This window comes from Anas platyrhynchos, chromosome 1, assembly GCF_047663525.1.
Source record: "Anas platyrhynchos isolate ZD024472 breed Pekin duck chromosome 1, IASCAAS_PekinDuck_T2T, whole genome shotgun sequence".
Classification (NCBI taxonomy): domain Eukaryota; kingdom Metazoa; phylum Chordata; class Aves; order Anseriformes; family Anatidae; genus Anas; species Anas platyrhynchos.
The window spans coordinates 13,121,288-13,148,525 of record NC_092587.1 but is presented as its reverse complement, the minus strand read 5'-3'; the positions used below and the strand labels follow the sequence as shown (position 1 = coordinate 13,148,525).

Genomic DNA, 27,238 nt, shown 5'->3' with positions numbered 1-27,238 from the left:
GTTTGTTCTGCAACAAAATGTACAAGCCAAAATATGACTTTGTCCTAGAGAAATCTGGGATTGCTTGTTTGTCCATCAGGTAACACAGAAGAAATCTTGAACTTTAGCAGGAACTGAGCATGCCACGGTTCAAGAAGTGTTTGGACAACACTCTCAGACACATGGTCTGATTTTTGGGTTGTCCTTTGGGGATCCAGGAGTTGGACGCAATGATCCTTGTGGGTCTCTTCCAACTCAGGATAATCTGTGATTCTCTGAAGTATTGTGGACGTATTGGAGAGCTAATTGAACAAGTAATGTTAAATGTGTCTAAGATATGAGCTGTATCGAACACTTACCCAAGTTGTAGTCAACACTCCAAGCCTCTCAGGTTGACTGAAAGATTTTCCATTTACCTAATCTTAATAACCTTTTAGTATATTATGAGTTAGAGAGTTGTGTGTGTGACATGCAATTGATTAAGTGAAATAATTCAAGAAATAGTTGTAGTTAACTCTTCAGTCACTGCACATATATACAGAATAGCTACTACATACATATGTACGTACTACCCCTGTATTTTGCTTCTGTCCTAGAAGATCATTTCTCCTTTAAATATTTTTTTTCTTAAATCAATAAAGATATTAATACCTTAATACCAAATATTATATCAATAACAAATATTACTCTGAAATGTTTAAACAGGTTTTGATACCTAGATATCTTTTCCAAGCTCTGTCTTTTGAGATGCTTTCATATCTGAGAGACAGAACTGATGGAAGCTCTCATGATCTCCGATAGACTTTTTCTCGGAAAGTTCTGGTTTTTAGCTACAAAGAGTAACATCTTCTAATCATGCCATTAATTATTCTAACATTTTGGAGGCTTAAAAAGGTATTTAAAAAATCAGTATTTATTTCTGTTTATCTACAATATACACTGCTTAATTTAATTTAAATTTTGAATTGCGTAGAACAGGAAAAATACATTCTATGAATATTGCCTACATTTCTCTTTTAAAATCAGTGATGGAGGTGTACAGCCATTTAAACAAAGAGGAAATCATCAATATATGGAAACCTGAGAGTCTTAATTCTAGGGGGAAAAAAGTACTTAAGTGGTTGTTGTCAGTGACAAAACTACATTTAGGTCACATTTTTGAAAACTCACTAAATACCCATGCCTGCACAAACAAAAAGCACTCCATTGCTAAACCTCTTCATTCCCCATTCCACAGAAGGAGTATTGGTATTGGCAATCATAATACAATTTTTAAAGCTCAAGAGAAGATCGGAGTCAGTCTTTCCACTCATTACTAGATTTCTCAGCAGGCCCCTTGTTACGCTTTCATAATATTAGATGTAAACAGTTATAGAATGCTTGCTGGTAAGTTAGGGAATGCCTTCTCTGTTTTATTGATGGAGTGTTACCCCTAGGGCTCTGAGCGTAGATGCAATCATTGTTTGCAATCATTTCTTAGGTCTTCTGTTTTGCTTATAAGAACACACTACGTACTGTGCTTACTTAGGAGGTAAAATTCATTCATGCTTGTGTGCTCCGTGAGTGCTGAACTGCAGATCCTAGCGATGCCCACATTTGCTTTGCACTATTATATGCATTGGTGTAAGTGGGTGTGGGCACAGCCATAGAGTACTGAATTCTGTAGTTGCAGTGAACTTTGTTGTTCTTGTGCAAGACATGAGAGATTTGGAGATGGGGAAAAGTCAAGCATCAAACTCATTAATATATATATGAATTTGTAATATAGCTCCTTGATTTCCATATTTTCATTTAATTTGATTGCTGTTCATGGTTTGAAACCTTTGGAATGCAAAACGTTATGAGTGTAGTCTCTGGAAGTGCCTACATAAGCCATATATCAAAAGTCTGATATAATCTCATGGGTATGGAGAGTTTATTTCCATAGGTCCCCTGAAAAACAGCTTGGCAAGGGTTATGAGAAAAATGTTCTTGTTATACTACATTTCTGTAACAGAAGTGAAAAGCCAACATTTCGTATTTATTTATTTATTTACTTATTATCTAACATTATTATTTAATTTAGATGTCATCAACTGACCTACCTTAATCTACGTCATTCTGAAAATATTACTGATGCTGGAATTGAAGCTTTGGGAAATATGTCATCACTGATGTCCATTGATATCTCTGCAATCAACATCTCAGATATAGTATATATATGTAGTAATTACATATATGTATACATATAATATGTATATAATTAAATAATAAACAATCTGTTTGCTATCTATTTAAGCTTTCAGAAAAAAATAAAATCCATTCATTTAATCTACATGGATAAGAAGCAGTGGAGTTGCAATATCATTAAAACATATTTTAGTACTGTGTAATACAATATTTGGCAATATATAGGCACTACCCCATAAAAGTTAATTCTCACACTGGACAGGTCTCAGATTTGAAAGAGAAACTGAAACTGATGAAAAGAGGAGGTTGGGTGTCTCTGAAACTGAACTGTAAAAAATGTTAAGCAGATTTTTTTTTTTTCTCCAATATAATTAGGCCTGAGGAATAATGAAAAACTGGTATTTTCAAATACTGAATTTGTACAAATTACATTTTCCTTTAAATAGATTTATGGTGAAAATTGTTAGCTCTAACAGAGTCACAGAACTACACTGTGGTCCAGAAAATAATTGCTAGTGAAAGAATTACTAACAAGGTATCTTCAAACTGTCAAGTCGCTAAGACTCTGGAAAGCAACATAGCAAGTGCAGGAGCCAGGTTAAACATAACAGGCCTCCACATAAGATGTTCTTGGCAGGTCTTGCCTCATGGGTAGGGTTTAGAGCCAGTTCTGCTGTTACTTTTACTTTTAGGGCAAACTCTTCACTGAACACAGAAATCTAAGAGAAATATCATGATGAAAACTGTCGCTATAAAGAATATTCACTCAACTGCTGTTCAAGAAGAATTCTGACCAAGAACCTTATTGCTTTGTTCTAACAGAGTTTGTGCAAAAGTAATTAAAATAGTTGTATTCTTTATGGAGACTTAAAAATAAAATAAAATAAAATAAAATAAAATAAAATAAAATAAAATAAAATAAAATAAAATAAAATAAAATAAAATAAAATAAAATAAAATAAAATAAAATATTAAGTCAAATAAAGAGGGCTGGGAAATCCATGACAATTTAATTTAATGTTGTTATTTTAAATATCACAATATTATATCTGAATGTAATTTATGATTCCTAGAATTACAGTCCCACAGTGTTTCAACATAAATGTTTTCTTTCTCTTTGCTGGTCACAATTAGTCTTCTAACGTGCTGTATTGCTTCTTACTCTAATTTTCACATAGTACAACCCTTGTCCTTGGCACTAATCCAAGCTGTTCTGCTTACACTGCATTTTTAAGACATTCCGTTTCCTCCTTCCCACAAAACAGACAAACTCACTCGGAAATTGACCATTTATCATCCCTGTAATTTCTGATCTGAATGCTAGTACAAGCTAGGAAACTGGTATGGTTTTCACCGTTTGCTTTCTTTAAGTCTATGACACTCATGCGTTTTCTAATGTTATAACATATAAACATTTAAAACATTAAATCTTAAATAGATCTTGTAATCTTAAAACATGATATTACGAAAAAAAGATCTTGCAATCTGCTTTGTAAAAAGCTACTATTTGTATGCTAATAAAGAGACTTGTAAGGCTCATATTCTTTCTTGTAGCCTGCACAGCAGATCTCTTGTTTTGATGTCTAGGTTTGTGAAACGTGTAGAATATGCAACATTGATCTGCATTACACAAGAGATGATTCCTTTTAGTTTTTCAAATGATGGCAAAATCATTCTGCCCATCTACATAGAGCAGAATGTACTGTAATAAGGATGATATATACTTAGGGGGAGGATACGGGAGAAAAAATACAGTAGTCAGATTTTCTTATAGATTTGTAACTCATGTGTAACTGCCTCATTTAAGATCTTAATCAAAGTGGAGCTTATTTTCTTCTGTTGCTGTTACCTTCCTCTTCTGTAGTTTCTCTGGTGTCAATAAGAGAAATGTCCCCGTTGAAGCCTTTCTTTCATTCAGGGAATTTTTTGCATTTGGAAGAAATATATTGACCCTTAGAATTGTACCTGACAAGAGAACTTGTTAGTACAGGAAAACACTGTAGACTCTTTGTAGACTCAAAGTAATGATAAAACATAGTGCTAATAAGAAATACACTGATAATTTCTCTCATGTTCATAGAAATTTACTATACTTGTCCTGAAACTAAGTCAATAGAAAGACTGGAAAATGAATAAGAATAATCACTGCATGTATTCAGATTTCAGTATGGTATAGGAAGTCATGCTCAGAGAGTACTGCATACAGAAACAAGGTCTAGGCAAACTTCTAAACAGAACCTAGGATAGAGCAAGTAATTTCATCACATGCTTAAGTTTGTATGTCTGCTTAAATGTCTTGCCAAGTCAAAGTCCATTCATTAATGAAAGCAAGTATCAACCTATGAAGAGTATGACAACTTCATGAATATGAAGGACTGGTGGCATCCCAAAGACTTTGCTCTCCTTTTCTCACTAGGGCTTTGATTCATATAACATACAATCTACATTCATATAAAATATTCAACATTTAGTAAAATAAAACACATTTCCATTTAAAGTATTAATGTATTCACTCTGTTATTTTAGTGTGCTCTCTTCAAAGGAAAGAAAACACTTTAAAGAAAACCTTTATTTCTTTTACAAGACTTAGTGTCCATTATGATGCTAGAAAGGAAGCATCTGATTTGCATCTTTTTCAGCTGTTTTTAGGGCCAGTTTCCTGAGCATTGCTGAGCAGTTCCTGAAGTATTACCTTATCATACCTACTCTTCTTTAAAAAAGTGAAACTCCATCTTGTTTAATTCTTGTTTTCTCTTGGCAGGATGTTAAAATTAGCATTATGTTTCTCATGTCCTCCTGATATGTAGGTAATAAACACTTCAAACAAGCATAAGCCATCATCCTTCCATATAGGTTTTCCCTTAAAGAATATCAGTAAAATAATAACGTGAATACATACACAGTCTATATACAATTCTCAGTTCTATTCATCTTTTTACATTACTGAAAATATTTCTTTATTCAAAATTGATTTTTTTTTTTGTAATAACATATTTCTAAGTCTCAAAAAACTTTTTTTTTTTTTTTTTTTTTTTAATAGTGGGAGGGACAGTTGTTCTGTTTTTGTCATTCTTGTACTAGAAATACTAGAAATGAGTTTCTTACAGTTATGAACAAGTTAAAAGAGAAACTTAGCAATTAAATGATTTGCAACCTTAGTTAGAGACCAAAAAATAAATAAACTGACACCAAACAACACAATGACAATGCAAAAATGTATAGTTCCTTGGAAAAAAAATGCCTTTAAAGCCTTTGGGAATGCTTCTTTTTTCCATCTCTCATTGTTTTCCTTCACCTTTTGCTCTCCTAAACACCCTGGAATAGGGACCATAGGTTTCTCAGTTTCAAATTGTGTGTGTTGTAAACATTTCCACTAATTCATATATGATACAGTAATCACAAATCATTTTAGATATTGTAGATATTGAATTATTTATATTTACATTATTTACCATATATGCAAGGTGTTTATACTCCTATACTGAGTTGGAAACACTGGCATTTAGGGCCCAAACCTAGTTGTCTTTCTTATAAACACAGTTCCAGTGACTCAGTGGAAATTCTTCCATGAATTACAGAAGCAGTTTTAGTTATAAGATTTGTTCTCATGCTCTCCATATTTTTAATAAAATGTCTTAAACCTTCTCTGATGTTCTATATGATACAGCTTTGCAGCTTTGCTCCAAGTCCGAGAGTCTGAAAGTGTGCAGCTGTGTAGTGTTCCTCCTCAATCTGACACAAGCTGCTAATGCACACGGCCTGGACCACCCATCTACTGGGACAAAAAAAAAAAAAAAACAACAACAAAACATTAAATTTAGAAGTATTGGGACATTTGAAGAAAATGGCTTAAGCCAAACAGGATTTAGACCGTCAGGAAAAGCCTATTAAGGAATAAAAAAGGAATTGTTAAAGGTGACTCCTGAGATATACATATGTATACCATCCAGCAACCAAACCAGTATATGCTCTGACAGGGAAACTTAGTAGGTTACATGCAGTGTAATAAGGAGAGAGAGAAAAATAGCCTGAAATATATTAAAAAAAATGGATAAAACAATTTTAAATAGAAAGAACTCTGGTACACTTCTAAAATCAAAGATTAAAAGGAAATATGAAGTGTCAGAAGGAGTTTTCTGTCACAGTTTCTTCCTCAGTGGCTGTTATGCATGAAGTCTCTCTTGCAATGAACCTAAGGTGCCAGTCTCTCCTCTGACTGGTATGCCTCTGCAAGAATCGTGTGTGGCACCAAGTCAAGATATCAGTCACAAATTCTTTGTATGCTGCCAATGCAAAATTGTTCTTTAAAGCTACGGGGAATATATGAACAATTAGTTCTGCTTTCTTTTCTTATGTGTTTGTACTAATGATTTTCAGATCCTGGCTGGTCCTGAAGGCCAGGCTGCAACATAAATATCTACTGATATTTTAATAATAAGATTCTAAACAGATCATGGGGAAAAATCATTTTGGCTTTACACAGTTGTAGAAGTTTTTGTTGTTGATGTTGTTGTTGTTTTGTTTTGTTTTTGCACTGTGTATTTTTTTATTTTTTATTTTTTGCAGTGGGATTCTGAATTTATCGTGTCTTGAATCTATAGCCTGGCTTTACATCTTGGTCTGTTAAAAAATTAGACCAGTAGGACTGAGGAAGAACCTTGCAAAGATTAAGAGAAAAAGTATTACCGGGGCTGATAGCTATAAGCAGCAACAGACTGAAAATGAATTAGCTGCATTTGATTTACAAAGGAAAGGAAGTGACAAAACACATCCCCAAGGCAGGGAGAAGGACATGTTAACATATTCATGCAAGCTCTGGAATCAGACGTTAGCAGTTCGGTTTTCTTGGGGGAATAGAGAAAGAGGATTTGGCCTGAAGACTTAGGAACTTAATTCTGTGTAGAAATAGGAAACACTAGCACAGAGTCACTACAATCAGTGCCTAATGTGCTAACACTTTGACTCCCAACAAAAATTAGTAGGAATTAAAGGTATCCAGCAAACCTGAAAACTGGGCTCAGTGCTTTTACAGGATATTTTGCTACAATGGAAGCCCTGTCGTCTGGACTTAGTATCAAGAAACATATTTCATAAGTTTTGATTTGGTCTAGCCACAAGTGGGTTTAGATACAAAAATTAAGTTTTATGGAACACGTTATACACAGTCCTACAGGGAGATTTCTGCACTGCAGTTAAAAAATGTCTTTATAGTTCCGGTAAGCAGGTCTGACCCACCTTTATATTAGCTCAGCTATTGGAAATGATATACCTACATTTGTTTAAGAACTTACAAAATTTCCGGAAGGTGTTTGCTATCTGAAAGTGAACATTGTTCTCCCACGTATATATTATTAGGAAAACGATACCACAAGATATGGGTTACATTCTCACCTTCTACTAAGTGTTTGATACATGAAACTGGTAGACCATGGCTACTGTGTGCAGAAATCTAAGCATTTTAGTGGATGACCTGAGTCATTTTAAAATCACTCATAAACGGACAGTGGGAGTTACCTTTTAAGAAGAGCTGTCTTCCAGGATTGGAGTCACTTTGAGGTCAGTCTGTTTGATTTGGGGTATGAACAGGAAGAGACATCTGTGTATCTCTGGAACATAAAGACATAGATACTTTACAGATGCTGACCTTTAGGGTTACCAAGAGATGCGTGAATGGAAATCTCAGAAGCTGAAAATAATGTAGCACATGTTAGTAAGAGATGATACATTCATTGTAGTCTGCAGTTGAAAGGCATAGGGTTGCAGTTTGCAAATATAAATAATAAAGATTTTCTTGTTTTGCATGCCACAGCCTCAGATGACTTTTGTCTCTAGCAAGTGAAGACCCTCACCATCTGGTATGGTAGATTCTTATTTTCTTATCTACAAAAACTGTGGTGAAATAATAATAAATGATCTGCAAATGTATGTAGGCCTCACATAATGAATTAACTGAAACAGAACAAAACTGTAAAGTTCAGTTGCATGAAAAAAGCAGCTGTTGTGGAAGAATAAAATATTTCTTTTATTATTATTATTTTTTTTAATGGAGACAGTAATAAAAATGCTATACAAGACATGCAAGACAAAGTCTTCCCTTTCACTATGGCAACTGAAAATTAATCCAAGATACATGGGAGATTTCTTTATGTTAGAGATATTTTGGAAACCTTTAGAGTAGGTGTCATAGTCTATGTGCTGTGTAGTGTCTGTTTTGCTAGTATATGTTCCCAGGAGTTCTGATGATACTATCATTGTTCTCGACATATCTTTTAAAAATGTCTGGAGAATTAGTATAGAAGACAAGTCTCAGAAATAGGTCAGTATCTCAGATGGGAATCCCTGATGTTGTTTATCAGGGAATACTGCTGCATAAAACAGGAATTCTATCAAAAGTAGTGATAACTGGCTACTTTATACATATGTTAAAATAAAAACTAATAGTTAAATAATTCTTATGGATTAGGCTTCCTGCATTGAACTTGTTTGAAGAGGTTCGTTTTTGGAAATGTCAAAGTTTCGTAGTTTCTGTGTGTGATTGACAGTTCCTAATGACATTCCTTGTATACTGTGTCTTTAGTCTTTGCCTTCTCAAATCTGGTGCTATTAATGAAACACCTTAAAGGAGACTTTGATTTTTATTGTAAAAATAATTTTATTGTGACACAGTGTCAGTATAGTCACATGAAATCATTATAGATTAGCAGTGTTAGTTGTCAGGTAGGAAAAGAAAAAAAAAAAAAGTTATAATTTCATTACCAAGTACCATAAAGTTGTACCATTTTTAAGTAAAGAGAAATGGATGAAAAAACTATGTTCTAAAGGTTGACCCTAACACTATGAGTCTCTTCTGTCAGGAATTCCTGTTCTGACATGAACACATTTGAGGATTAGGTAGACAATTATTTTTTTTTCTTGAATGGGAGTATTTTGGTCAACAAAAATTTGAAATCTGTAGATTTTCATGAAGCTGGTGTAAGTAATGGTCAGCATATAACTGTGTCTGCTGAGAAAAAAAAATGCAAATTTATTTATTTTCATAAGCAGCTAGGATTGAAAATCTTTTTCATTGTTCCATTTTCTGTTTTTATTCAGCCTGTGAGGTTTCAGGAATTCTCAAAATTTGAACTCCAGCCGCACTCTCCCAGTATTATCATTACAGCGTCCACATCTGGATTCCAGACACTACTTAAATGTGCTTATTTTGTCAGTATGATATTTCCTCTCTGAGCAGTGCTGTTCACTACTTAATTGTAGATAATTTATTAACCACATGGAATGAAGTGATAACTTTGTTTTTCTTGAAGAAAAGTTTGTTTAATGATATAAAGCACACAACTACTCTGCTGTGAATATCAAGACATATTTTACAAAATTAACATTTATTTCTCCTTCAAATTAAAGTTGAGGATAAGAACATGGTTCTGTTTCCTGGGGTATGAGCAGTAAAAATGCAAAGCATTGTCTGATCCTTTTGCATTCCTAAAATAGGAATATATCAAAGTTTTCACCTCCCTATTTTCCTGAATATTTTTTTTTCTTCTAAAGTAGAATGTACCTATCAGTGTGACTCAAACATCTCAAGTATTGTCTTGTTGTACTCAGAAGTTGTATAAGCATAGCTTTAGTCATAAGACCTTCACTGATAAGAAAATCCTAAAGGCAGCAATTTTAAGATACCACTTTTCTCCAGTTTCTTTCTTTCTGAACAGGTTAAAAAATGTAATTTTTTGCTTTTGCTATTGATTTTTTTCTACAAAGAATTCCTAACTCTTGTATGTACATCAAGAAAAAATAGGAGGGTAAACTACATGCATTCTGCAGAAGAGTAGGACGTACATAAGAGCCTAGCATTTATAGGCTCTTATGGACAAAGGCGGATAAAATAAGTAATGCTATTCTGTTGGATTCTAATGGATGCAGGAAAGTCCTTTTAAGAGACACTTCAGAATCAGAGCATAACTAGACAATAATTATAATTATTTATAGTTTGATTAAAAAAAAATGCAATCAATAAGAAAGTTGTTTTGAATATCTGAGAACAGTCATGTAATGAAGCATTTGGTGGAGGAAAGAAATCCAGGCTATATTTCCCACAAGGATTTCAGTGAGTGACTTTGGATAGCTCATTTATATAATATCTCCAATCCTTGTTTTTCTTTGTAAAAAGTAGATAATGTTCTGTGAGAGTATTCTGCAGAGTTATTATTTGCATGTATTAAAAGATGCTGTAATTCTTAGGTAGAAGGTTTAACATACAAACCTTGGATATTTTAGACCATGTTAGGATACTAAATGTAATTATATATAATTGCATATGTTGATTTTTAAGGTTACTTTTTCTCTGGCTTTTTTTTTAGGGTTTGAGAGTCCTTGGCTGTCATGGAAAAATAAAGCAACTTTCTCTAGCAGAATGCAAAAATGTCAGTGATACTGGGATTCAGGTAAAACTTAACTTCGTTTCTTGGTGTATCCTGGACGTTTCTCTATTTTGTAAATTTAACCATGTCCAAAACAGATAATATTTTACTCTTCATTCTTCATTCACTCTTCATTGCAGCATTCTACACTTTCACTGTTAGAAATCATTTTCCCCTTCTTATTCCTTTCCATTTTTTTAATTTCTTCTGTAAATTATAATGAATCTCAAATTCTGCACTCTGCATAGAATGAAATTGATTATACAGGAGCCTTTCTACTGAACTGTACTTTTTTTAAATTGAATTACTGTTTTTTTATTTAAAAATTGAATTACTGTTGTTTTTTTTTTTGTTGTTGCCATTTGTTGAATGCCGTGTTTAGTTGATTTAGTGTGACTAGCTCAATGAAATAGATAAATTTCATTTAGCCTGTTATGTGTGGTTCTTCTTGTGCTGCTGATCCATTCCTACCCACAATTGTCTCTTAGTGACACAAATATATATCTTAATGTAACTCTAAAAGTATCTTTCTTACCAGCATAAATCCTTAAAAATAACATATATTTCAATAAGAAAAGCACACATCTCACAGAATCACAGAATCTCATCCAGATTGAAGAGATTTCTTAGCTATTTTATAGAAAACAAAACAAAACAAAACACAAATTATGTGTTATTAAAAAAACAAAACAAAACAAAAACACAACCACTTTTCCACTTTTAAAATGTCCTATGAAAACATCAACTGCATAATTTGATCATGTGTAATGATGAAATTAATCTACTTGAAATTAGACTACATGTATTTTCAGCTAGATATTTGAAATACTGACCTCTTGTTCTAAAGACCTCATACTCACAGCAGAATGTCTATTGAATCTCACTAAACTTCATTTTTTTCCCCACTGTTTTTCTTTTGATTATTATATGCGTTGGTTTAGAAATTTAAATATTGGATGTTGACCATATAAAGCCAGATATAGTTCTTTAAAAAAAAAAAAAAAAAGATTAGGCTAAAATATAAATATGTATTGGTTACTATTCTGATCTTAACATTAGCCTATAAGTTTAGACATTTTCCAGGGTCAATAATCTTTAAGAAGTAATCATGTAGGAAATTAATTAATTTGTAAAAAGACAGTCTAAAAAATGAAGTTGTAGCAAAGGCAATTTTTTATGTCAATGATAAGTTTTGAACTTACACAGTAAAAAAGCTCTTTTGAATAATTAGTGATTTCATAGAAATATTAATAGTAATACAGTATTTGAACTCAATTTACAATGCTGATAAATTATTTTGTATTTCTGATTTATGGACTTTCTTTTTTAATTAGTCAACAATGAGATTTGCCATCCAAATATTTATCTTCCTTATACTATCATCACAGCAGTAACTACATATGAAATTCTGATTTATTAGTATTCATTATCTTGTTTTGCAAAAATTGGCTATTCTGTGTTACTGGAATTCTTTTTATGGGTAAAACATTGCACTGGAGACTGGAAGAGACTCAGAGGGGCCAGGAGGGATGATCAGATGTATGGAACACTTTCCATAAAAGGAGCAAATCAGTAAGCAAGGAACCTGCGGTCTGGAAAGGGGATGGCTGAGGGAATATGCGCTTGAGATCTGTACAATCGCAAGTGGCACGAAAAGGGTGAATAGGGGTCAACTTTTCGCTGTTTAGTTCCATACATTATCTAGGGGGCATGAAGTGAATCTAGTTTGAAGATTTAGATGAAGAAAAGGAGACGACTGTCTCCAAAATGTATTGTTCCTTACCACAGGTTGTGTATACGCTTGAAGTTTATCTACGTCCTTATGGAGGTTTGATAGATTCAATACAGTTGCATTGATTTACTGCTTTGTGTTTCAGAACAATATAATAAGCATTGGTTGATAACTTTACAATGGAAAAAAAAGAACTATCAATTTTGTTGAGAAGAAGAGAGATCGTATTTACATCCTGCTTTTTTTCTGTAACTGAGAATTGCTCGTAACCACATGTAACAAATGTTTAAATCATGTTGTTTAGCAGCATCAATTTTCTGCCCATAAACACTTTCAGATTGTCAGGCTTCAGGTACAGGCACTGTCATCATGTAATCCCAGTCTTCAGCCTCTACATTTTTTCCTTACAAAACTCCAACATCCATCATTTTATAGCTGTATATTATAAGAATGAGTCAGTTGTTGCTGCACCACAAGGGATGCATCTGGATTGAATCTTCTTACCCAACGTGTATGTCAGACCATTAGAATTTGCTTCTTTAGGAATAATTCTGACTGGCCTTTCATGAGTGTAAAGTTCCATGGTTTTGTTCCCACAAAACAATGACCAAGTATGTACATCTTGTGTATCTCACTGAAAGTCGATGCAGAGCCAGCACTGCTCCTTTCAGAGGAGAATATTCACTTATGCTTATCCCTGAGAAGCTATTTCAGTAAGCGTCTCAGTACATAAAGTAAAAAATGAATGTGAAAAAGAAGTGCACTTTCTGCAACTGCAATATGAATATGAACTTTCTGATGAAGAAAGAATCAGAAGTGAGAACACGAAGATGTAGGACAAACCATGTGGTCATGGATCTAGGGAGGGCAGGAAGAAGAAAAGATAAGAAAATAACTAATAAGAAAGTAAAATGGTAAGTCCGTCTTTAAAGGTGAAATCAAAGGATATGAGTTTATGGAAAAATCTGTAGAAAGTTGGCCCGTTGTATGCTGTACATCTTAGTTATTCTTTGATTATATAAAGAATATTGAAATTATATGAGAAGAAAATGCATATTAAGAGGTCTTTAATAACACTGTTAAGGTAAAATACAGAAAGTTGTAAAATGGCAAAAAAAAATGTTGATCTTAGAGTGTTAATTCATTTACTTGTTTGCAGGTATTACAGCAGTATGTAAATGATTATGTGATCATATATTTTGTAAATAGGATCTCATTCATAGCTCAGATAATGCTCACTTTATGAGCAGCATTTTCATATTTCATATTTTCATTGATGCTTGTGTGCCTTCAGGTCTTATTTAAGCAGAATTAAAATTGTGAAAATAAGTTAGAAAATCACATTTCCTTCTTATACTATTCAATTATTTGTTGTGTCCTTAATGTTTTGCAAAAATTTCATATCTTCACCAGCTTTTTTGGAGATCTTGGGTATTTTCATCATAGGCATATAGCCAGGGATCCAGAGATGAAGAAAGCAAACAAAGCAACATTTCCTTTGTGAAATATAACTTAAAGTCTACTCCCACATTATTTGCAAATCGCACTTAAGAGCAAATTCAGAACCTAACTTTGAAGGATGTTTTAGATATGTATGTAGACTAACTATGCCAGTAAAAACAAGATAAACATATCTCCCAGGCATTGAAATCTTGGCTTCAGCTTGTGCTGCATACCCTAGCTGAGAATGTAGTGATTAAGTCATCATGGCTAAGGCTAATTCTGAAGGTATTTTGATTTCTCTTACACACAGAAAAAGAAAAATACACACACACACACACACAAACAAACAAACAAACAAACACAGCAACACACACGTTTAAAAAAAAAAATTGTATTGCTGTTAATCTCTGTAAAGCGAGGATTGAAATAGAAGAGGTACAAAGCCAATTTTTATAAATTCTTAATTGTTCATTCTAACCAGTCCTACATTAAAACATTCACATTCAAATATTTTGTGATATAAAAGAACCCAAAGCCCAAGAAGCACTACCTTGGTACAGCTATATTGGTAGAAAAAAATATCTAATAAACCAAAAACAAAACAGCTTGAGTTATGATAAAAATGAAATGTCTAAAATGTTGGCCTGTAAAACAAATTTCAGACTTTGATCTAGTTTCTTTGTATCTGTTAACATAAGACTTATGAAAATCACATATAGTCACATAACTTTTGGTCATCAAAAAGTTAACATTTACAAGTGATCAGCTATATTTTAGTGCCTGAATTCCTGCTTAATGTAAAGAAAAAGTGGCCATAGTCTGCTTACTATGGACTCTTTTTCACAATGAAAACTCAGTAAGTGTATTTGTGCATCTCTGTCTGCACGTACACATGGTATTTATCCATGTAGTCCTTAGTTTGTTTACCTCAGGACTAATTCTAGAAAGGTTTTGAAAAGCTTCAAGCAGTCAGGTTTTTTTATTCAATCCACAATATAAATATTTCCTTCTTTCTCCTTTAGAGATATTACTTGTGGAGGTAGAATTTTCATTCCAATATATTCCAAATTATGTCAGCTTTAGGCCAAGATTAGAAAAATGTGGAAGACCAGTTCTGTGACAAATATTATTTATCTTACTATGTTTTAGGCTGGAAATGATAGAAGAGAAGAGATTCTCAATGAAGCCAATGCCACAAAATGTTTTGGTATACTCATATCGTGGCACCATTAAGTGAAGAAGTACTGGTTTAGGTTATTTTATTCTTGAGTTCACAAATCTGCAGTTTCTTAAAGCAAAAGTTTCCACACTGAGCTGTACTAGAAGTATAGAGCAGAATTTTATTCTAATGAACAGACTGTATAATATATCAGCATCAGCAATGGAAAATAGCCTCTTAATGCAGCTCTTCTTTTTCCAGTGGAATTCACAGCCTACAGCTGAGTGACTTCACTGTTAATGAAGGGTACATAGAACAACTGAAGAGCCTGAAATGGATCAAAGGATTGACATAAATGTATTGTAAATTGAGAAAAATAGAATAGGCATGTTAACAAAGAATGACAGCTCTGTTTGTTGCCTTTTCAGGAGTTCTGCAAGGGCACAAAACACCTAGAATAATGTCACATCTCCAATTGCCCTCAACTGACAGATGAAGCTGTGAAATATTTGGCATTTTACTGTCACACACTAGCATCTGTCAGCATAGCTTGTTGTCCAAAGGTATTTGTGTCCACAGGTAAGAACTGGGACAGTAACTTTGGCATCGCTATTGCAAAGAATTACATTTTATTTCATTTAAAAATCTGACCTGCTGGAATCTATGTCTTGTCACAGTTCTACAATGCACTCATCTAACTTTAAAATCAGAGCCTAAGTTCAACTGACTAAAGTTCTGAGACTCAGTTCTTTAGAGTATTTGGTGTTCTTCTAATGGTTACAGTTAGGAGATAAAGGTGCTGGATCAGGTAAAAGCCTCTCCCTCCAGGAGCTCATGTCACAGGGAGGGTGAAGAGAGAAAGGCTTTTAGTGCTGCTTCCTGCAGATATTCTCAGCTTCTGCTATTTTGGGTGATTCCAAAAGATGGTGTCTTTGTTTTAGTAACACTTAGTGTTTTCATGCTTTGTTGTTGTTTCTGAACCCAGGTAAAGCCAGCCCCATTAGACTCTGCCTAGCTCAACTCTCAGCCAAACCTCTTAATATAATGCATAAGAAAAGCTAAATGCCTAAGGAATACATTTTCAAAAGCTGGCATAAATGCAAGCTCTGTAACCAGAGATGAAACAGTGCTCATAGCAGCAGAAACTGTTCATAGCAGCAACTAGTCTGGAGAAACTGGCTGCTGAACCACAGTTACATGCCTCACGGACACACTGTATGCCCTCTCCAGGATGTAGGCCAAGAAAGTTGCTCTGGGTCTGTCAATAACCCTTAGTTATCTTATGGATACCTATGGTACACCATTAATTATTTTATGTATGGGTCTCACTCTCCTATATCCATTGCTTTTTGATAGGTATCAAGCTATTTTTTCATAATAACAGTAATAATAGAGGTTGTATATGGTTACAACATAGTTAAATTAGGTATTTTTTGCAAACCTCACTTTCCATTGTACCTTATAGACATATCACACACAAAAAAAGCATAAAATATCAGTGGATACATTTAGGCTGGAAATTGGGATAGTTTGGAATAGAGGCCAAGTATCATGTAATGTTAATTCCCTTCTTAATAAGAGAATGAACTGGATCATATTTTGTTATTCCTTCAAACTGGAACAAGAATTAAACTCAGTGACCTAGTAATCCCCTTCCAACACTTTGTTTCTAAGTAGTATCTTTTTCTTTAAAAGGTTAAAATCCAATCTGTTAACTTGTTAACTACCATATTCAGAAAAGAACTTCAAAACTTTTTAAAATAAACCTACACAGAAGTTTACAAGTCTTTTTTTTTTTTTTTTTTTTTTTTTTTTTTTTTTTTTTTAATTTTTGACTTGAATCCAGCTTGCAACTCCATAAAATGAGCTGGGTACACCTGTGTTAAAACTAATGGGTGATTCAAATCCTTTGGCAAACTCTAGTATAAACTGAGGGGATCCAGCTGCTACATAAGAAAATATTTTCCACTGAGAGACTGTTTAAAAATGTTCAGAAGATTAAACTAAGAATGAACCTTTTCCAAAGGGTATATGTTAATGCTTCTGACAGTCATGTTGTGCAGTATCAGCTATATATACACATATATAACAACAGCACAAAAACAACTGGATTTAAAAAAAAAAAAAATTAGCAAGAGAATATGGAAAACACACTGTGGAAATGCATGTCCGATAAGAGTGTTTGGGCATGTGCTGTGCAGGTTACTATAACATTAGACTAGCTTATCACTTTAATCATATCTACAGGGGCAAATTGATTTTCATTGAATAAACCCCACTGGCTTCAGGGAAAGTGCAGTGAGCCTCCTTGTCATGCTTCTGTCCACCTAGGACAGGGACAAGTCATTCAGCAAATGCTGAAAATATTCAGCAGGGCAATTCTCAGTCTTATGCAAGGAATAAGCCTGTTTCAAGAGTAATCAGGTTCAAAAAATGAAGTTGCTGTGGGAAACATTTCCTCTCCATGAAAAAATACAGCAAGAATTGAAAATAAACCAATAAATCTCTGGTTCAATGATCCAGGTATTTAAATAACAAATATCTGAAGATACTGTTCAATGGATGGTGAATTCTGGAATTCTGGAATTCTGGAACTAAATGAATTCAGTCCTGTGGAGGGATTAGAGTTAAGTGTGTGATGAATGTAGATTTCTCTTAAATGCATTGATACTGAATACTGATTTCGGTCAGAAAATTTTGTTTATTTCATTAGGAATATTAGGATATTCATCTTTTGATAAATTTATTAGACTATTTCGGATCTTAACATAGCTAAATAGGATTTTTTTTGTCCCACAAACCAAGGTCCCGGCTTTGTCATGCCTCCTTGTTCATTTTAGATTCTCAGTGACTGGCTGTTAGTGCAAGTGAAACCCACTTCTCCCTCCACCATTCCACTCCATTGGAGTCAGAAACATGCTGATTTTAATCAAGTATCTTTTAAATATCTCTAGCAGGTCCCTGCTTGACTTTTGGTCCTGACTGAACAAGGCTATTAAACTGTGTTAGTTTATTCCTGACTGTTCCCGCAAAGGTCAGTGGAGCTTTTAAATAACTTGCCTGAGTGCTTTTGCACTTTGAAGACTCAGTGTCTTACATGTTTCTCAAATAAGTCTTCTAGCATTAATGGCTATGAATATAATTTTAGAAAAATGCAACTGTGAGGTGAAACTAAGCAGCTCTACTTCAGAGCTAAACAAACACAACTAAATGTTAGTGTTTGCTGTGAGACTCATTTGTAACGGGGAACTGAGATACAAAATTGGTATAACTAAACTCTAAGCACATCCTAATAGTTCAGTGAGAACAATGCAATACCTGGAAAGGTTAAAGGCCTTTGTAGGTGCCACATGCAAAATCATGATGTTGGGAATGTTAAACTACTCTGACTAGGTGAAAAGCATCCCGTAGGACTTTAAACTGTGCTGAAAACATGTTTAACTGATATCTAATATGCTCCTGATATTTAAGTGACAGTTCCTGTAGAACTTTTGGCAGAGATTCAGAATTCTGCTGCGCCAGAAACTTTATTTCCACAGGGTTATTTTAAAACATCATTTTCCCACAAATCAGACACAACCAAACACCAATTGTGTGCTATGTTGTTTTTTCTTCCAGCTGTCCCATAATCTTCTAACTTCTGTGTGCATTGTTGTTTCATTTACAGATGACTGAGACCTGTATCCAATACTTGGCCACAGCCTGCCTTTATCTCCATTTCTTGGATGTCTCCAGTTGCATTAATCTTACAAAGCACTGAAATGTCATTGGAAAGGGCGAAAGCAACTCCAGATTCTCAAGATGCTGTACTGTAGAAATATTACCAAGTAAGAGGATATTTCCTAATCTTAATTTAGGTTTAAACCCAAAAACATACGGTCTGTCTTCATTGACATCTTCTTGCTCCTTTCATCTTCATCTTGCTCCTTTAACTGGGGGTGTGGGAGGTTTGGGACTGTCCACATTGCTGCCTTAGGATTTGTATGGCTCCATGTAGATATCTATATACTCTAGTGTCAGCCAGAAGTGAAGAGAAATAGGGACACCATCTGTCTTTATGGCACAAAAGGTTCTGCTAGGGAAGTTTATACAGACACAGGGTATCAACACAAAGAAATGTGGAATCTGAGGGAGAAAACCAGGCTGGGCCTAATATGCTCAGCCATCATGCTGAGTACTTGAGCTCACTCAGTTTGTAGGAGCCTGTGGGAGTATATTTCCCAACAACTGACTGTCAGTATAGGGCAGAAGTAGATTTGAGCATTGTTGTGGACATGTGTTCAAAATATAGCATGGAAACAGCGAATGAGTCAAGGTATCATAAACACAGTTTAATGAAGTATAAGTGAAACATACTACAATTGGAAAAAACAGGTCATTTACCACAAAACAGTCCAATTTCTCCACTGTTGTAAATGGTCCTGTACTCTTGATTCCCCACGGAGTCCATTTTGGTCAGTTTTCGATTTGAGTTTTCAGCTCTGTGTCTCCAAGATGCGGATCAATCACCCTTCCGTTGTGTTTAAGAGCATAACAGAGCAGTCACCTTACACCTAGCTGCACAGTGGCCAGACACTCCAACAGTACTGAAACTGTTTGGAAAAGAGTTAAAGTTTAAGGAGGATTGATAATTCTGAGTATATAACTTGATCAAGCTTTAATACTTCAATAAGAGTAAGAAATATGTACATTAGATTATATAGTGAGGGTATCTACACCAGGAGAATGCTAACCCCACTCTTACAGTGCTTACAAGACCACTGTAGAGTGAGCACTCCTTGCTAAATCATTCCAGGGTTTAATAGTCACTTCAGAGACTACAAAACTCATGCAGATGCTTAGCAACTTAAAAGATATTTTATGTGCTTCATGCTTTCCAAACCCTCCTTGGTTTATTTCCCTCTGCCTCACCACAGACAATTCTGCTCTCATTACCTTTTTTTTTTTTTTACTTGTCAGGCCTCTTTTTTTTTTTTTTCTTTTCTCTCTGGCCTAGCTTTCTTAGTGTCATTTTAGAACTTCCTTCTCAAAACATCTACTTCTAATTAGATTGCTAGCTATGTATTAGCTATGGAAAGTGTCAGTAGTAATTGAAAAAAAAAATTCTAAATGTACTACTCTTCATATGAAAAAAAAATAATTAAAATACTTTTAACTTCCTAATAACTTTCTGACTTACAGTTTTTCTCATATTAAGCCTCAAGGGGTTTTCTCTAATCCCAGATTACTGTTGTTGATTTCCTTTTTCTGTGCCTTTATATCTTTGTTTAGAGCACTAAGCAGCCTTTTTGTGCTCTGGTTGCTTATACATCCTCCTGTAGAAATGAGATGTAATAGGAATGAAAGTTTGAGCAAGTTCCAATTTGATTGGTGTGCCATGACCAAAGAGCTGAGTTGATTTCTCAGAAACTCACTTGCAATAGTTTGGATTTTGCATGATCCAAGATTGTGCCTCTGCCTGAATCCTGTATGCTATGGGGTCTCTGAACATCTTGATTAAACTCTTCTGTCCCGGCCAAGGAATTTCCCAATCGGTTATTTTTACTGTAAAGAAAACCCTAGAGAGTCACAGATTTTTCAAAACAAAAAGCAGCCCTGAGACACACATCTCCACCCAGTGTTATCTTTCCCCTTTTTGTGATTTTTACAACTAGAAAAACTACCAACTCAACTTTCTCAATCTTGATTTTCCGGTATGTGATGGTGGTTGGTTCTTTTCCTTGCTAGCCTCAGGCTCTGATCCTTTGCCCTGTAAGTTCAGAGATATGAAACACCCTGTGCAATTTGAGTCAGGTGGCTCAACCATGTAAAATAATTCAGTACAGAAGGTTCTTTACTTGTTCTTTCTAACACAGCTGAAGAGCCTCCCTAGACCTAGGCAGGCTGCAAAATGCACTATGTCAAGATCAGAGTGGCTTTTCAACTGCCACCAAATGCAATGATATTCAGAAAATAGAAGGGAGTTCACAGTGAGATTCAGATATATTCTACATCCTGTGTGTGTCACAGTTGCTAAAAGACCTTTTTTAATCGTAGTTCAAAGTCAATATTGGGAAGATAAAACATTTGCTTTCTGCCAATAACTGCATCAAAAACATAGTAAAATATGGCAGCAATTCTAAGCTGTTGGTTATATTGCAGCAGATTTTAAGTAACGACATCAAAAGCAATGACAGTGCTGTCACTTCCATGTCACAATGTACTTTTATAAAGCTATGTATTTCATTCACAACCTGAATGTTTTTATTCATGAAATGTAAGTAACAGATTGTCACAAAAATGAACAACAGGTCCTCATTCTCTGTTTTCAGGCTAACTCCTAAAGCCTTATTCAGATTCTTAGATATTCACAGAATGTATTGGAAAAAGCTGCTTTCAGGTGTAATTTATATACTACAGGCAAGAAACATACATTTCAGGGATATTTCGTTCCCTAGTCAAGGAGATGGAAGATACATCTCTTTAAAAAATTAGATGAATCTGGAGAACTAAACATGCTAGTGGCTTTGATTCTAAATTAGCAATAGAATAAATGTTTTTAATTTGAAGTTGCTATCTTATAGCAAAATCTGTAAATCATGTATACTTTATTTTGCCAAAGGAATTCCCCAGTGCTTATTATTAAACACTAACCAGTCCTAGCAGACATCTTAATTGAATGAGCCTTGCAAGTATCAAGGCATATCTCATGTACTGTCACATACTTTTTCAAACCTTCATTTTTACCATTAGATTAAAATAAAAAACATATGTAACCACAAAGTTCTTGAAGTTTAAGTCCAATGCAGCTTCATAGGAAATAGTTATGAGCATAAAAATTGTCCATTCTTTCCAGTATCAGGTAGCATTTGAGCTTATATTTGCCAGCATACTAGCCTGGTGCCAGGTTTATTTAAATGTTAAATTTAAAAATTGGCCTATGGACTGACAATCCTGCTGCATATTTCTGTATCTAGAGGCTAATGGCCTTTTAATTAATGACATAAATAATCATGGATAATCTAACTGTGGGACTGATACTGGTGCAATTTATTTCTCCTATTAGAGGAAGAGAAAGCCAACTCTCCATGTTGTAAAATGTGGCTTCTGTAGGAAAAGGCTGTGTCAGTTGTGATTCACTTAAGAGTAATCCTGCAAGAGGCAGCACATTGACAGCTTCAGAGAAACTTCACTCTTCATTGTAACATTCTCATTAAACTTCAAAACACCAAGTACCATTTAAAGGTAGCTGAAGAGCTGAGAAAGGTGTAGGTCTCTATTAACCTTATTGAGTGCAAAACTGCCATCAGAAGGCCTTGCTAGCCAGAGCAGTGCTTCTAACCAAAAGGATATCAGGTACGCTGGTTTTACCAAAAGCTGCTCTTTGAGATCAAAAGGAAATCACAGAATTACAGAATCACAGAATTTCTAGGTTGGAAGAGACCTCAAGATCATTGAGTCCAACCTCTAACCTAACACTAACAGTCCCCACTAAACCATATCCCTAAGCTCTACATCTAAACGTCTTTTAAAGACCTCCAGGGATGGTGACTCCACCACCTCCCTGGGCAGCCTGTTCCAATGTCTAACAACCCTTTCGGTAAAGAAGTTCTTCCTAACATTTAACCTAAAACTCCCCTGGCGCAACTTAAGCCCATTCCCCCTCGTCCTGTCACCAGGCACGTGGGAGAACAGGCCAACCCCCACCTCTCTACAGCCTCCTTTAAGGTATCTGTAGAGAGCAATAAGGTCGCCCCTGAGCCTCCTTTCTCCAGGCTGAACAAGCCCAGCTCCCTCAGCCACTCCTCGTAGGATTTGTTCTCCAGGCCCCTCACCAGCTTCGTTGCCCTTCTCTGGACCCACTCAAGCACCTCGATGTCCTTCTGGTAGCGAGGGGCCCAAAACTGAACACAGTACTCGAGGTGCGGCCTCACCAGAGCTGAGTACAGGGGGACGATCACCTCCCTAGCCCTGCTGGTCACACTGTTTCTGATACAAGCTGAAATTATGAAATGCTTCCTTCTTTTTGTCAGAACTGATATGAAGTCAGTTTCTTTTAAACTCATGACTACTTCTTTAACAAATGACTCATCAACAATTACTTTTACAATTCTTGCCTCTTAAATGGAAATTATATTGCTTCTTAATGACTAAAATATGTTAGACATTAGGAGAACATTTTCATTTTTGGTTTTGGTTTGGTTTGTTTTTTGATGGTTGCTGTTGGTTAGAAAGGAGATTGCAAGAACACTATTTTCTTGAAAGAGCAAATATTTTCCAATATTCAGGTCTCAAGACACAAAGGATTTGGGAGTCCAACTCCCAGGTAACCAGAAATAAAGACAGCCTACACATGAGTTGGTAAAGTAATAAGAATACTCTTAAGTTTTCTTCTGAGACAGCCACCAAAAATATCATAGCACTGTCTTCTCACGCACTGTAAATTGACCTTCAGGTGTGACATGGGCAGAAACTTCTCTGCTAAATGGAAGCTCCTGGACTGCCATGTTTCAGTTTTCATGTGCACTTGAAATGTATACTCTAAAATAGCTCAGCTACAGTAGCTGGCGTGAACCTCGGAATACTCCAAATTGTATGTAATCTGACCACTTCTTGTAACCTGGAGGATGCTTGCAGGGTGCTTGCTGCTTTTATTGCTAGCTGCCTTGTCTCCACTTGCTTCTGCAGCTTAGTTTCTCATGCATTTTTTTACAGTTTGTCCATGTCTAGAGTTTTCTTTTTCAAAACTTTTCATTCTTGATTTTTACTTATTTATTTATTTGTAACCTCACCTTATAACCTCTAAATCTCTGCTTTAATTATAAGAGACACAGTCAAACATTTCTGAATTTTGGAACAGCTCAAAAGTCAAACCATGATGCAGAACTGTATTTCCTGGCTAACCCCTCTCAGTGAAGGGACAGAAACTTTGGGTAAGGATTGAATTACTTATTCCAATATTGCTCAAGCCATGGTTTTGGTCCAGTAATTTTGTCTGACTTATACCATGTGATACTTGCTTCTAAAGATAATTGTAATTACTTACTGAAATGCTTTTATTCATCAGTGTGCTCATTTAAGATACCATATAAACAAATAGACAGGCCCTATCATGGTATGGTGTATCTTAAATAAACAATGCATTTTGCCATGTGTTGATGATTAACGAATGGCTGTTTCTGGCAAACTAATCAACTGTAGCTCCAGGCATGGGACAGCAAAAGTTTCCAAAAAAATTGTAACAGCTCTCCCTATACATACTTCAGACAGGCACTATACATTAGTTTCCATGAAAAACAGGAATTTGGACTTGGATGAGATGATTTTTATTTTATAGCTTAGAGCTTATAGCTCGTATAACTTGTGCACACATTCCTCAACAGTACAGGCCTCCCTAATATAAAAACAGATCCAGCCTTGTGTTCATGTGGCTAATACAGTGTGTCAGTGTTCTACCTAAAAAAATACCCTGCCGTGGTTGAAAAGGAGGCCTCCCTGCCTCACTAATTGTGTTCCTTTTCCAACCCTCACCTCTTCCCCTTTCCTGATGTGGTGGTGCAAGCAAGACAGCTGTGTATGTCTGGCTCTTTTGTAACCACCTTCTTGGTTTTTACTTAGAAAAGCAACAAATAATAATATTACTGATATCGTAGTGACATTACTGCCAGAAAACAGACACTTCCATTTGGATTCTTTTTTTTCCTAGTGCAGTCTATAGGCCATATACCATATGATCTGAGGAGGGAGGAGGGCTACCATGCAGTGGCTGTGACACACCAGGCCAGGCTGTGTCTCCTGAAGAGGATGGGAGATGTGGAGCCATCTCCTCCCCAGCCAGCACATGCGTGTGCTCGGCCCCAGGGAGCTTTCTGGCCTGCAGGCAGCAAGGCAAGAGCCAGAGGGGAGGGAGGCTGGGGGGCGGCTGCTCTGTGCAGCTGGGAGCAGGCCAAGAGCCAAGTTGCAGAAGCGGTGGAAAGAAACAGGCTTTCAAAAGACTGCAAGCGATGGGTCGAGTTTCTTCAGCTCAGGGGAGCCAATGGAAGCTGCTGGGCTGATAGGGAGACACGGTGCCTGGAAAGGAGGGAGAGGGGAGGGTTGCTCGTGAACTTATTGTTAAGGTCTGTCACTCAGCAGGCCTGACTTTCCCCCATTTCTGTGTTCGTTGTTTCTGTGTTCTAACAACACTGCAAGGGGGCAGTGGCCACAAAATGCTGGGGCAGATCAGAGGGGTCACAGAATTAGGAAATGGGCGACAGCTGAGCAGGACAGGGAGACATGGCACAGGACATGCTTTGGGGCCCCAAAAGCAATCCTCTTCTGGATCAGCTATCGCAGGCTCCAGTCAGCAGGAACAAACACAGATGAGGGCCACCAAGGCTGTCAAAGGGCTGGAGCACAGGGTGTGAAACGAGCACCCGGGAGAATTGGTTTGTTCAGCCATGAGGAGAAGGGATGGGGTGGGAGAGGCCTTACTGCTGCCTGCAACTCCGGGACCAGGGGATACATAAAAGAGGAGAGGGTGAGACTCTTCTCAGAGGTGCACGCTGCTGGGATAAGAGGTAACAGACACAAGCTGGCATACAGAGTGCTCTGATTCCACACAACAAAGCTATTTTTTAATCAGTATGCTGGTCAGACACTTGAACAAGATCCCAGAGAGGCCGTGCGATCTCCATCCCTGGAGATGTTCAGGGCTCAGCTGGCACAGCCGTGCCCACCTGGTCTAGCTGGAGCTGGTTCGTGCAGCACTAGGGCTAAGTGGTCTCCACAGGCCCCTTCTAACCCAATTTATTCTGTGACTTTAACCAGCTACCATCTTTCCTAGTTTCCACAACACCTCTTACAATACTGAGAGCTTCAGTTACGACAAAGAAGCTTTTAATGTTCTTTGTAGGAACAGCCTCTGAAAAATGTTTTTCCCCTTGACATATATATTGTTTTAAACACTTGCTGCAGGCAAGCTGCCTTGAAATATACAGCCAAGTTGGAGAAACAAGAATATAATGATGCTGATCCTCCTGCCCGGCTTGGGTATGGCAGGGGTGGTAACACCTTCACCAAAAAACACAAGTCAGAGCCTGACTAAACAAACTCTTCCAAATGAAGAAATCGCGCAACACCTACAGCTCAAGGTTGGTGTTGCTGTGTTTTTATTTATTTATTTATTTATTTATTTATTTATTTTCCCACAAGAGCATGAAAAGAACAAGGTGTTTTTCTTAAAATTAATCATCCTTTAATAAAAGACTGTTTATTGAATTAGTAAGCATGCATTGTGAACCCTTCTTGCAGCACGTATGCCTTCAAGCAAGACAGCTGCATTGAAACGCGTTACTGACTTTCAGATGTTGGTTCAAGCCGTCTTCATCTTTCAATATGGAGAAGTTTTTGTAGTCTCATGCAGAGTAAGCAATAAATAAATCTGTATGTGCTTGGGGTTCTCGTTTGCCAGGAAGGTCTTCTCCAGAACATAAACACTCAGACTTCCCACAGAATTTCACACTCATCAAGTAGTGCTCTCGAACAAGGAAGCACAGTGACTGCCTATTTGTTAATACACAACTATACGTGCACATTTACACACAGTTTTAAGCACAGTTCTACTTTTCAACAGTCACATGCACACCCAGAGCACTAATTATTACAAAGGCCTCTCAGGCTGCAAGTTCACCTCTCTAAGCCAGCTGATGGTTACATTTTCAGATTTGAACTGCAGGCTAGCTGGCAGCTGACAAAGCCAGGAGCTTCAAAGGAAAAGAGCACAGATGAGAAAAGTGTTACAAACAAATCTTTCTCCAGCTGTAAGAACATGTTTTCCCCTGAAATGGGCCATGAGCATACATGGGATATGCTCTTCAAATCATGATTACTGATAACCCACTAATCTTTCCTTGTCTAGATATAGTTTCACCTCATTATAGCAAAATAAAGCATTATTCAAATGTCTTTGGTGGAAACTTCCAAACATTTAACTTCCTTCAGCTCATTGTTGGCATTTTATGTTAAAGTTCTAGTGGCCTCAGCATTTATTAGCTTAGAAGGAATATAATCAGAGTGGCTTCACTGGTAGCATCATTTTTTCTGATGGCTTATTTAAACTTGTAGGAAATAACCGGCTACCCTGATGTTTAATTACAGCACGTTTTAGAATATGAATGCATTATCTTGCTGAATTTTGAACATGGAGGAAATAACATGCTTTCCTACTATGTTTTCCCTTAAATAGCTGATGCAGCAGTCCCAATAAATAAGACCTTAATTGCTGAGGCTGACAATCTTTGTATTCTGGGTGAATAATGAAACCATTGCATTGACTCAATTTTGTGAAATATCTACTACACTTATTTTCAAATACAGTAT

General features: G+C 36.0%; 1 protein-coding gene across 1 annotated transcript; it reads left to right on the top strand.

Moving 5' to 3' along the window:
• Nucleotides 1–17: 17 nt before the first annotated feature.
• Nucleotides 18–26,143, top strand: FBXL13 (F-box and leucine rich repeat protein 13). The gene is given in 8 exon segments (XM_072033041.1): nt 18–79; nt 2,045–2,171; nt 10,506–10,589; nt 15,328–15,462; nt 18,567–18,645; nt 18,648–18,726; nt 25,835–25,927; nt 25,929–26,143. Coding segments are annotated over 8 exon segments (849 nt in total). The 3' UTR covers nt 26,119–26,143.
• The last annotated feature ends 1,095 nt before the right edge of the window (nt 26,144–27,238 follow it).